We start from the raw sequence: 13,378 nt of genomic DNA, 5'->3' as shown, positions 1-13,378 counted from the left end.
ACTATTGTTGTCTAAGAACCATGATACTTCATCAGACGCAAAAGATATGCCTGATGAATTACTTCAGTATCAAAAAGTCTCATCTCATGGAATCACCCAATATCTCAACCCGTGCTGTCCCATCTCAAAATATCACAACACCAATCACCATTCACTCAATACCAACAAACAGGTCTCAAAGAATGTGTTCGAAAACGCTATATATGTGTAATGCTGTATCATTTCTATCATACCCAGCCCCAAAGTTCTATACCCAACCCTGTCCTCTCTATCTATAATCTCATCCTGGCCTCTAATCCCTTTCCCTTAATGAGGTTGAATTTTATGAGCACGCAATAGGTCTCCCCAGTATGAATTCGATCATTGATACTGATTTCCCACGCCTTAACTTTTTGCACATTGTGCTTTTAACCTATTTGATTCGACCCTCTAAAAAATCGCATCCTATGGGAGGCTGCCGAATTATCTTATATTTCCTCACTAATAACGACCGTAACCCCATCTTAAAACCGAAGCCCATACCCATATCCACATACCCTGACCATAACCATAATGAATGGTATCAGAATGTACCTCTCAAACGCCGTCACCAATGTATGAGGATCGACCATAATGTAGGTCTCCTCCAAAATTATAAAAACTTTCTCCGTGTATCCAGACGCCTTGAAAATTCCTTTACTCAACTCTTTTCACATAATATTACAAACCCTATCTGAGTGATCCGAATTTTTGTCCTTATCTTTAGCATCCATGTCCGTGGTTTCTTTGCTTCGCCTCTTACCCTTCTTACTGCCTTTGCGGGAAATTCCACCAGTTGCTTCAGCAGGTTTCGCAAGATCTCCATTATTACTAGAGTCGACAGGACCATCTAATCCTAGAGCAGGCAGAGCAGGCACAGCAGGTATAGATTCTTTACTCGTGTCTGGCTTTTGTAAAGACTCTTTGCTTGCCCTTGATATCAAGTCTTTGAAGTATGACCTGCGGTTTTCGATCTTTTCGTTCGAGGAACTTTGTGGTCGACTTCGAGATGCCTTGCTCCTCCGAAATGTTCTCGAAGTTCTGGCACTGACCGGCTCCTCACCTGGCGTAGCAGGAGCTGATTCGTTGTCTGATTTTTCAACGCTGACACTACTCGCATCCGTGGCCGCAACGCTTCCTCTTCTGTCTTCATCAGGAAGATTAAGACTTCTACGGGATCGATCAATGTCGGATGAAAATCTGACAACAGAGTTCGAACGATCGTTCGGTGGCGGGGTAAAATATCCCTCGTCATCGCCGCTGCCACTGTTTAAATCTGGGCTTGCCTTGGAAATCTGCACATCTATACTTGGAACAGAAGAATATGTGTACGATGGAGGTGTCGTGTTGTCGGAAAATCTTGCCAAATCTTCTGGGGAAAGGTTCGCCAGAATAGGAACAAATTCATACCACAAAGTGACTGGCATTCCGTATTTACTGTCCTGCTTCAGAGCTGCATCAATGTCTACTTTGGCTACTCGTCCCCCCCTTGCAATGTCATCGTGGACTATCCAGCAGTCATCAACATAAGCTGGTGGATGTTGACCATCTTTCGGTTGCACAGAATCCAAGTCACCATTGGTCTCCACATCTAAGCGAATTAGCGATCTATAATGTCCACTTTCGAGTGATCCTTCGTGGCAAATCATCGATCGAAGTACGAGCTCGAAACAATCCGAGATTGCTATCTCGTTTGAACCTTCATATTCATGGACCAAGTGTGGTGGTAGTTTCATTTTCTTTGGGATATCAACATGGGTGTTATTCTTTTTCAGAATTTCTTTGCCGTCTGGTCCCTCCACATTGTGATATCTTTTCAGATCAAATCCTAGCATTGGATGATGGTTTTGTTTGATCCGTTCAACGAATTCACGATTGTTTGCCGGAGCGGGTTTGGAAAACCAAACTATATCACCAATTAGTACAGGTACAGTCTTAAGTGGAGCAATATTTGAATTTAAATGGCAAGAAATAGGAGACCAACTACTGGACGGACGAATCAGCTTAGATAATATGAATGCGTCGACTTCTCTCTCTTTACGAGTAGACATGCGACTCGTCGTACGGTTTAATGACCCTCCATCATGTGTGACCTCCCGAGTGAGATGGTTTTGGGAAGATGGCTCGCCATTCATCTCCACGTGGCCTGGAGATACAGCGTCCAGTTCGGCTTCCGTGTTCTCGACATGTTCCGAAGTTGGCTTTTTGTCAGCATTAGGTTCGGCTTCTGTGGTCTCCACGTGTTCTGGGACTGGTTTTTCGTCATCATCGTCGGGTTCGACGCGTCTCTGAATCTTGACTAAAGACAACAAGGACCGTTCTATACATTCTTCGAGCCGCAAACGACCTGGTCCCTCATGATCGGTTGAAATGGAGATTGGAAGCGTTCGCTCTTTCGAGGTTCTATGATCATCTTTTTCGCGGATGCCACCATGTTCATAATCAACTCTCAAGTCAAGCATTGGCCAATCAAGAATGTCTCCAATCTTCATGTGTGCCTCAGTTGGGTCTTGTTCCTTTTTTTTATCCAAGTCATCCCAGCCGCATTCGATCAAACTATCCAGGATACGTTCGGTCTATTTAAAATTAGCAAGTTGAAAAATTAGATGGAAGGCAAAACTAACAATGTTGACTTCAATCAAGATGCCCGATCTCATGAGGTTTACCCATAACCGAATTAGTTGGATCAGGTTTTGTTTGAGAGGATCTTCGTAGAAGTTGTTGAGTAGTTCTTGAAATTGAGTAGGGACTGTAAACAATGAAGCCAGAAAAGAATCCAGCCAACAGGTAACTCCACGAGAATTCTGTGCTCCGAGCATTGTTATTTTTGGATCATATGGATATATGACCCCGGAAAGTGAGTTATGGAACACTAGCAAGATTTGATGCGCTTTCTCGACATTTCCATTGGCATAAATTGAATTCAGACAAAACAGAATCTGATCGTCTTTCACATCATTATGTCCATCGGATTCCAACAAGCTTCTGATCCGAGAAATCTGTTGTTCCATTAGCAAAGCTTTCCGAGTAATTGTGAACTAGTCCAACCTTTTCCTGATCTTCATCTTGTTCCTTCTCCGACTTTGAATTTCTAATATGAACAAACAACGAGGTAAAAATGTCGGAAACTGATCGACTCTAGGATAAGCAAGAATAACAAGTTAGTAATGGTGAATTTAAGATTCTGTCATCGTGTCATCATTGCATCGGAAATGCGCCGCGGAGAAAGAGGCTTTATGAGTAACTGCCAACCTTCCCCTCCCCCGAATACCAGGAAGATCAAGTAAGGAGATATGGAAGTCGCAGGCGCATTACCTTCTTCTCGGTAGACTTCTCGGCCGACTTGATGTCTCTTGATTTATCTCGTTTGTGTGAAGTCTCCTTGTCCTTATCCTTATCCTTTCTGCCGCCAAATTTATTCATGATGAAGGATGTGTTCGTGATGCTTCCTCAGAGGCCCGTCTGTGAATATTATTGTTGTAAAGAGATCGGTCAAATGATTGGAATAATAGGACCCTGAGTTTTGATTGTTGATTCGAATTGTGTACGAGTAGAAATGGGGTACGATTCAACGTTGGGAAGGATTGGTAAACTCCATATTCCGAAGACGAAGTGAATGAATGAATGATTGATTGCTCTTTGGAACCGTTCGCAGATGAGTCCGAGGCGTCTTATTAAACTTTAAAGAGTGTGAAATTGGTGAGTGACTGTTTTTGTATTATATTTTGAGTGTATGTAGAGGAAGTTTGAAGCAAAAGCGGATGTTGTTGTGGTTATGGTTGTAGTTGTTGTTTCTTCATTTTCATCGAGTGGTTACCACGACCTACCTACTAGGTAATCTCGACTCCACACCTGTTGTAGTTCGCTCGTTCGTACTGCGTAGAATCTTGGTGATCCTTCCCTCGGTGCAGAATGGAACTTTCTCCGAACTTTTTTTATAAGGGTCGGACGATAAATGATAATGCTAATCCCTGCTGCATGACACGTGCATGGGGTTTGGGAACCATTCACACATCCGTCGACCAATCAAGAAACGTGCGCACTGGCTTGTTCCCTCTGGGGTGTAATTCAAAATGTCTTAGATAAGCAAGATTTACTTCGGAGATCTTGTTGCCTGATACGGAAAAAATAAGGCACCTCTCGAGATATTTTTTGATATTGATTGCTCTTGGGAGGGTTGATCAAAAGATCCCTCGATATACCCAAACGACATGGCTTTGCGAGAATTACCGTCGACTTTATGTCGATTCTCGAGGAGGGAAATAAGATCAACACCAATAGCGATAGGGAGGAATTGTCGCAGATATGCCTCTGGAGAAGCTGTTGCCGCAAAAGAGAGTCCAGAAGATTTCCAGGACCTCGAATCGCAATCTTCATTTGCTTCAACATCTGTACCAAATGAAGTCATTGAGACTTATGACCCTGTAAAGAGGGCACAAGGGCGGAAGAGAGAACTTCCTTCCAGTCGGTATGACTGCAACAGATCCAGATCCCAAGTGAGAGAGGGGCAATGCTTATACCTTTTATAGATACCAATTTCGATCACCGAGATACTATCGAGGTCCTCTTCATCCTCATCAACCTCCACCAAAATCAGATCCATCCTCTCGAGAATTCGTTCCGGGTCCATTTGGTCCCAATCGTCTCGAACAAACCTATAAATCAACCATCTCCCACGACATTATGACCATGGCATACGTTCACAAACCACCTGGAACCGTCACAATTCCTAAAGGCGATCGTTTAAGAACATGGGACGATTCATCACCATATCATAAAGGCAGACCAAAGAGAGGTCCTCGTGGTGGAGATGTTTTACGTCTCATCGAACAAGACATTACTTGGCGCAACATTCCTAAGATCGAAGAAGTCACTGTTCATTCGATGGTTAAGGGTGCACTTGGAGATTCCGCATACATGCATGTCGCTGGTATTTTACTACAATCAATTACGGGCGTCAGACCGGAAATTCACAAATCAACACATAACGTCGCACAATTCGGTATTCGAAAGGGCATGCCAGTTTCTTTAACTTGTACTATGAGAAATAACGATGCATTGGAATTCCTCGATAAGTGTATCAATGTGGTATTCCCAAAAATTAAGGATTGGCAAGGTGTAAAGGGTGAGTCTGTTCGGTAGATATGTGGTAGAAGGAATGCTAATTTGGATAGGCTCAACTGGAGATGGAAGTGGAAACTTGTCATTTGGTTTTAATAGAGAAGGAACTATTTTATTCCCGGAAGTTCAGGTCAACTATGATGTAAGTTTTACATTGATAATTTGCATGCACATTCAAAAGCTAACATAATTTTCTAGATGTATCCACCTAGGTTGATTCCTGGATTCCACGTTACAGTCAAAACCACCGCAACATCCGATCGTCATGCCAGACTTTTGCTTAGCGCTATGGGTGTTCCTTTCTACGGAAAGTTAGTTGATTAAATTCGATCTTTCACAAATAAAGTGTATAAGACGATATAAATCATGTGTAAATATAGCATGTAACACAAAATCATCATGTGCAGCACATCTGACCTCAAGTTTTATTTTTGAATCGCGCGAATTGTCGTTTATAAGCGCGATAAGGTTACCAGCGAAAGATATCGAATCTGTTACTTGGTTGACAACCCCTCAGATTCTCTGAGAGTATAAAGACGTGAATGAACCCAGGCTCAAGCCTTTGCGCCATCTCTTTACCATTCCTGAATCTTCACCTATCACTGGCCTTCAACCTTCAAACATCAACTCCTATTTTCCTAGCCATACTCCCGCATCATTCGGCCTCCATATTGACGAAATGAAAGATACATTCAACATACAGACTCCATTCCATACTTAACATCGAATACTAAGTAAGATTTTGAATCGAATTTCCAGGAGAAGTCTCTGGCACCTAGTGATTTCCTTGAAATCTACCCAAATACAGATTCGAATTTTTTCAAAACTCAGAGATATCACTGTTCCCAATATATAATTCTGCATCAGCGATTTAGTTGTATACCGCTTTCTACATCTATAGGTTATACAGCCAATAACTCTCCGGCACTCATACACTGTCCCTCCCGCTATATCCACATTACGTCAACTCTTTGTTCAAGTTCACACCCTAATCATAATCACTGTACTCCTCACACCAGCTAACCGAGATCTTTCCCAAGACTTTGATATAAAAAGCTTCTAGAATACGAAATTGAGCTCTTTATCCTTCCAGCAAGAAGCCACTAGTCTCAGAAAAGAATGTCCTTCCTTTGAGGATTCTGAACGTGATTTTAAATGAGTTCTTGATCGTGTTGTGGATGGGGTTTAGGCTTGAGTTTGCATTTGCATTTAGTTTTTATATACCCCACGTATGGAAACTAGGCGGTATTGAATATGTCGCATTGATTTTCCTGATGATTGATAGAGTGCATTATCTTCACATCTCTCTAGCCATGTCCGAATTCACTTCTTCTCTCATCCACCCGACTCCATAGAGTGGAGCCCTAAGTCTTTCCCCCTGATCGACATATAAATGTGTTTGTCTAGGAGTTTGATCAAGACAAATTCGAACACATTTTGCAGAAGAGATACAAAAGGGGGGGAGGATGCCTCGTCAGCTTCCCTCCTCTTTTCTCTTGATTTGCACCCGCTATAGTAGAACAAATTTGTCTAGGTGTTTTGATGCATGATTTCATGAAGTATCGTCAGCTATGGATAGTATTCGATTACCTGGCAACAACGACGATTTGAGCATGAACAACTAAATTTTCAATTGATGATAAGAATAAGACGAGTAGCACCAGAAACACACAGTATCATATCTTACCATTCCCAATACTAATTATATCTGGATTCTCATCAGTAGTCTGACGCATCAGTTATTCTTGCGAAATCTTGCTCTCACATTGATGTTTTTTAAGAATTTGGCTTCGTAAAGATATGGAGCACTTGTCTGTAACTCAAGACCTTTTATATATCTCTTTTGGGGCCAAGGAATGGAAGTTTCCAGTAGGTGAGTGGAAGACTTGTTTGTGAGGTTGGGTAATTCACTCTACATAAACATAAACTCCTGCAGTCTCAATACAGCTTTTGAACTATGTAGTCATATCACTCTCAAATATACAAAGTGGTTCACTCTTTTCGCTCAGACTCACTTCTCAGATGTTGAATTGAGTAATATACAGTACTAGGGCACAGCTGTTTGCCGAACACCGAAATCACACCAAAACTCATATAAATTATCTATATATTTTTCAATAATAGTATAGATTTTATTTAATGTATTTTATATAATTCTATTCATTTTCAATTAAAATTTAGAAAAATTAGATGGTTTTTTTTAAAGATTTTTATTTATTATAAAATCTATATAGAAAGTTGGTATAATTTGAAAATATTGAAATTTATTAGTAAAATAAGTGAAAATCAAGAACTTTTCTTTTGATTTAGATTCAATCTTATAAATAATAATATTCCTATATTTTAAAATCAAAAGAATTATAAATTCTGAGTATTTCATTATATAATAAAACTATATTTAAAATTCTAATCAATTTTAATGGTTTTGAATATTTTATTTTTATTTATATAAATAAAGCAAAATGACCATTTTTGATGTGATTTTTGAAACCGATGAATAGCTGTACACGGTTACTGTATAAACGAGTACTGAATCATAATGAAACAGCAATTGCTCGAAGAATATGAGCAATAAAGAGCTTGAAGCCAGTTCCGTGCTTCATTATCTACAGGATGAACCCTATGGCTCGTTTCTAGAGACCTCATCTGGAGTAAATTTCCTCGGGTTTCGAAATGAAATACCGTTGGCATTGCTGCTCATATAAAAATCAGTATTGCAAAATGGTTATTCAACAACAAGTTAACACTGTGAACAACAATCATAAAATAAATGACAAGAAATGGTACCTCCTTGTCGTTTCTTGTGATTATCCTAAACTCCCGAGTTCAACCTATGGCTAAGTAAAGCTCGTGGAAAGCCACTCATACACCGGTCATTTGTTAGATTCATTCTCACGAATCGACATGAAAACGCAATTTGGTCGAATGTGCAGAGCGTACAGAAGGCGATATGGAAGGTGATATGAAAGCTTTATATACCATTCTTGTATGTAAAATAATGAGGAAGCGGGTAATTTGTAAAAGGAGAGTGGTGGATGGATCGATGCGGGATTTCTAAGTAGGCAACTGAATGGAAAGTGAATGGAACAGTGAAAGATGTGGATAGTACGAGGATGCTCTGCATTGCTCAAACTGGAAACTCAGAGTGTTTAACTGCTTAATTCACCATCTAGCCTCTCTTACCACGCCACCTCCATCTCTCCAGCTAGCCTGCCCCAACATCTCTCTTCGACACATCAATCATTATATAAACCTTTACTATCCTAGGTAGCATCAACTCATACACATGCTCAGAAGATTAGGGAGTCTCTGGATGTGGAAGCCGTGTCCCATTCACCTGGCTCACTAAACCTAAACTCTTCGTTCCCATTAACCTATACTCGAGTTTATTTTGCGATGTGGTAAACTGCCAGTGTTTTCTTAGAGTCCAAAAGATGCTGTTAGTTGTCGCTGGTGCCATTTTTGTTATTTTCGACACATTTTCATCGCCAATACTATATTCACGTCATCAAATTTCGACAGTGCAGATTTTCAGCTTGGAATGACCAGGTATCCTAAACTCTCAGTATACTGTGAAATGGCTTTGAAATCATCTGGAGGCTCTCACTGTTTGTATGCAAGTTTTGTAGAACGCAAAGCTTGCTGTCCATCAAAGCAACATTGTCCTTTTTCAATATTATTTAATGTGTTTACTGATAATAGAAAAGCAAGGTTCACGAATGGCTTAAATAAGAAAGTAGGATCCGGATGCAGAAAGAAGAGAGATTAGTGAACTGTTTAGTGGGCAACATGCTCTGAGCATTGAACGATTGGTCAGATATGCTGGGAGGTATAATTATTGGGTTTAAGCTGTGGAAAATGTGCGTGCGGAGAAATGAAGAAGTTGCATTCACTGTCCGCTTTTACGGAGCTCGAATGCACTGGGATTCCTCTGTATAAGAGCTCTGCTACATACGATTTATGTGACCAGCCATGAATCAGCGAAGAAAAATCACCATGCAGAGGGCCTGGAGAGTCAACCAAGGTTATATTGTGTTATCATGCGATAGAATTAGATGCATATTCTGCTATAATCATCGACTGGTTATTTAGAATTGGTAAAAATTTCATTAAATCCATTCAACAATAACAGCGAATGCACGACGTTGACAGTGATATACACTCTTCTTCACTGATTTTTAATCAAAACACACTGTCAAGGTTCCAGAAAATTATACCCAGAGTTCATACACACAAGACTGACGTGTTGAATACAGAATTTCATATAGATGGCCAAATTGTGGATGTGGCAACCACTGCAACTGATCCTTCCTCGACGTAGCTCTAAGTCTATGAGAAGTTTTATAGAAGGTGAAATTGATGTGTCAATAAAAGTTTATAACAATAAATAAGTTTCAAAAACAATAAGAACCGCATGGCCTCGACGAGGATTAAGAACTCTTTCCCATACATACTGAAAATAAGCTGTATCTATCTAATACAGAATCATGGTCGTATCAGATGGTAGAAGCCAGCAGTTATCTCCTTGGGACAATTTTCGAATTTTTGTAGGGGTGTATATTAGAGCAAGTTCCCAGTGATAGGATATATATATGAATTATTTCAAGGAAAATCGATAGAAGAATTATAAAGCGACACTAAGGGCTAGATTAGGAATGAGAATTAGGGAATTCTCCAGCAATCGTATAAGTAGTTTTCGACTCTCCATCTCACAAAGATCAAAAGTGTCATCGCGTAGAAACATACGACGCGCATGCTCAGACTTCGGTCAGGAGTGGTAAAGAAACTACTGTCCTGAGAGGAATCTGCGTGAGCATACTTCCAAGCGAATTCGAACCTGAGATTTGTTTGTCTTTTGCAAGAAAAAAAAAAGCCTGAATCTGTTTTGATCCTCATCATCGATATTTCGACAAAAGTAGCAAATATGAATTCTCCGGATGGCATTAAATTGAATTACGTAGTTATTTAGCGACAATAATTGCAAGCGCCGGCAAAAATGACTGTGTGTAGCGATAGAACCAAAATTACACTGCCCACTCGAACTCGAACTGGCACTTTTAGTACCGCGATTTGGAAACTTGTAAGATTCCAAACCCCGCTTCACTATCCTCCTTGTTGACACGGTGTTGTTTAGCGATCAGGATGATATAAAGAAGTATCCCAAGATGATAAACGTGAGCTTTATATATTCAGGATGGCACTTCACGAATATCAGAGAAGTGAGAGTGAAGCTGAAGAGTCCTGAGAATGGAGAAGGAGAATCCCTATAGTGAATCTCAGATAGAGATTCCTTGTTTGAGACTATACGAGGGTATATAAGAGATGAGCATGGAGACGTAATTCATTCATCACTTCAATTATACAACAGGTGAAATAAACACTGCAAGGGGAATCAATCTTCCTGTGGAAGTACAGAGAGCATCACAACCTTTAATTACATACGCAAATCTGTCTCAGGGCCTAAGTCAACGTTCACGTTAGAACGATAGAGTCATATTAAAAGAGAAATCGTATCGTCCGACAACTCTCGTGAATAACAGCAAGAACTCTCAGTGATGATCAAAAGACGAACATGAACGATGATAATCTGAATATCTCGTCCGTGTGTATACTAGGTATGCAAGAGAAGCTTCCGCGCCTCGGATCTAGTAAGAACGAGAAGATTGCCTACTACCTAGGTACTTAGCTTTGCTTCTAGGAGCTCCTCACTAGACAGATGAGGCTTGAAGTTACTGGAATGGAAGGACCTTAAATATAGTCGCAAACCATGCGGAAGGCCGAGCCGAGAAGTGAACATATATAATGGACTAGGTATTGACTTCATACGAAGTATACAGTATGCTCTTTCTTTGATAACATGAGTCTACGGGTGAATATCATTGTGCAAAACTTGTTGCACATGACCGATCGTTGCCTCCTCTTCATCACGTCGAGCTTCAGGAAGAAAAGAGAGATTGAAAATTTTCTGTTTTTAAGATCCTCCACTTTGGAAATAAAAGGATGTAGGTGAACGTATAACGGTCACAATAAATTAATTGTGTTAAACTTCTCCCTGTAAGTTATATATTATGAAAGCAGTCAAATATGTTTCTCTCATTCTCCTCAGATCGAAGATGTCGGAGGAGACTAGTCTGATGGCGGAAGTAGTATAGTGAAAGAAAAGTGGTACATTGAAAAGGGATAGTAAGAGGTTGCGTGTATCATGGCGACCGGTATGAAAATGGAAAGAGAAATAGTGGTCTTGATATCCAGGCTCCAAAATGGCATTCGTAACGCAGATTCTACTACAGAACGATGATACAAGCGCAGGAGGGTGACTTTACATCAAAACGGGGTATCTGATGGTCTGGGTCATTGGATCAAATGAAGCATTTAGCATTCGAAGTTGATCAACATTCATAATGATATCAACAATCCAAGCCATTTGAGTATCATAATTGAACATGGGTATTTGAAGCCTTTTGTTAATTGGGACCAGGGCAACCCCCTTCCCCACCTATATTAAAGCGATGGATCCGGCAATGAGTCTCCTCCGTTGGGGAATAGACTGACAGCTCTGCACTCGGGGTGATGACGAGTTACACCCTGTTGAAACAAACTGCTGTTCAACCCCCTTACTAACATGAACTATAAGAGACTGCGGAGAGAACATGATAAGAAGTTCCACAATTAAAGTTAGGGATACGGAAGGGAAAGCTTTTCTTTCCTTGATGAGCCGAAGAATTCGCTACAAGGTAGAAGCAGTAGGTCTACGTTGTATGACCTCGTACCCCGTCTCGTGTCTCCTGATAATGCACCATATTTCCTGGCAAACTGCTACTAGGTGATTGAAGTGCGATGAGCGTCGTATCTTTTTTCGCTGTTGGATCTAAAAAAAATTGATGTCGTGGAGCTGATATCTGAGGTGATTTTTGTTGGAAAGTCATTTTTGGAGCTGAACAGCAGGCTCCAAGGCATATATGGTTTGCCTCGTAGCATGACCATCGCCTAGTATTTTGAACTTGGTATCATCGACGTTGGAAGCCCGACATGTTTGTGTTTGTACTCAGCTTCCTTCAAGAATTCCCCACCTTCCAGCCATGCTCGATAATATCATAGCCTAGGCGAAGGAACAAACCCAAAGATACAATTTAGATTGCCTAGCCATGAGTTCTACCAACCATTCGGGTTTAGATTCAGACCAACTATTTGACCTGATCTAGGAAACAACTCAAGTCTTGAATTGTGGGGTTAAAAGGCTGAGGCTGACACATCGTGTGTTTTGGGTTCAACGTTGGTTCATCTCAAAATATATCCTAGACTATGAGCCTCATCCTTGTCCAGATATCACCACCTCAGCCTTATGCACGATCTATTTTGGTCTCCCTATACATAACGGGCTCCACGAGTAACGAAGATACAATGTTTATATCTTCTTGTGGGAAGGCACGTGAGGCTTTCGAACGCTCAATATGAGCAAGGGGAAGGTGATGAGGTAGAAAAGTGGCTTGAATTGTAATCGAGGACCTCGAGGCGGCATGTCTATTTTTGTATGACGGGAAACCTAAGACCAATAAAGTATCTAGAGCAAATGTAGGTCGAGGAGTGGAAGCCGGGCCGCATTGATCGACAACTAATAGTTCGAAGTGGAGTCGTGATTGGCGTCGATAGTTTAAGGTTTAAATGAACTCGCCCCCCTTATTCAAATATTCTAGAAGACCAAAAGAGTACTCCGGATGATTTGTTCTGTGGAGGATTTCTTGTCGTGTAATTTTTATACTTGTTATTTAAGAAAGGATGGTATCATGGTCTAATCGAGTAATCAACCTCACTTGCTTATGTAAGATCATCGCGCCGTGTCAACTGATCCTTTTTCCTAACATTGCTTGGCACCGCCTCCAATGTGCAACCTCATTTTTGATCATCATCCTCCATGATTGGATGTGGCAAGAGGCTGAGTTGTCCGGCAGGGACACAAGTCAGGTTCCTTCTCAGCCTATTGTTGGGTGAGAATAAGATCATGGAACGGAGTGAAATGAAATGAATAAGTATTAATCTCCTTGCTACTCTCATTTTGTTCTCTTGCTGGAAATGAATGTAATCTGGCTGCTTATTTGACTCACAAACGTACGACATCACAGCAAGGGAAGATTGAAGTGAATCATAAAGGCTTGGGGTGGTGATAGGGAACAAATTCAGCGCCAGACCTTTCAATATCTAAATGTCAAACCCCAAACCGCGTTCATCAACCCAATCACCA

At 40.8% G+C, this 13,378-nt stretch overlaps 2 protein-coding genes across 2 annotated transcripts; one reads left to right on the top strand and one right to left on the bottom strand.

Moving 5' to 3' along the window:
- Window positions 1–689: 689 nt before the first annotated feature.
- On the bottom strand, window positions 690–3,898 carry EAE98_006609 (uncharacterized protein; the record flags this gene model as incomplete). The annotated part of the gene is made up of 4 exons (XM_038954232.1): window positions 3,334–3,898; window positions 3,067–3,156; window positions 2,643–3,017; window positions 690–2,594 (listed from the first exon to the last, which is right to left on the bottom strand). The coding sequence occupies exons 1-4, from the start codon at window positions 3,439–3,441 to the stop codon at window positions 690–692; spliced, it is 2,478 nt and encodes an 825-aa protein (XP_038809477.1). The 5' UTR covers window positions 3,442–3,898.
- Window positions 3,899–4,036: 138 nt separating this feature from the next.
- Window positions 4,037–5,557, top strand: EAE98_006608 (uncharacterized protein). The gene is made up of 4 exons (XM_038954231.1): window positions 4,037–4,486; window positions 4,548–5,143; window positions 5,193–5,281; window positions 5,338–5,557. Exons 1-4 carry the CDS (start codon window positions 4,230–4,232, stop codon window positions 5,461–5,463), a joined length of 1,068 nt encoding a protein of 355 aa, XP_038809476.1. The 5' UTR covers window positions 4,037–4,229; the 3' UTR covers window positions 5,464–5,557.
- Window positions 5,558–13,378: the final 7,821 nt, after the last annotated feature.

This window comes from Botrytis deweyae, assembly GCF_014898535.1.
Source record: "Botrytis deweyae strain B1 chromosome Unknown BDEW_014, whole genome shotgun sequence".
Classification (NCBI taxonomy): Eukaryota; Fungi; Ascomycota; class Leotiomycetes; order Helotiales; family Sclerotiniaceae; genus Botrytis; species Botrytis deweyae.
Note: the sequence above shows the minus strand (reverse complement) of the source record. Positions and strands in the feature narration are given on the sequence as shown.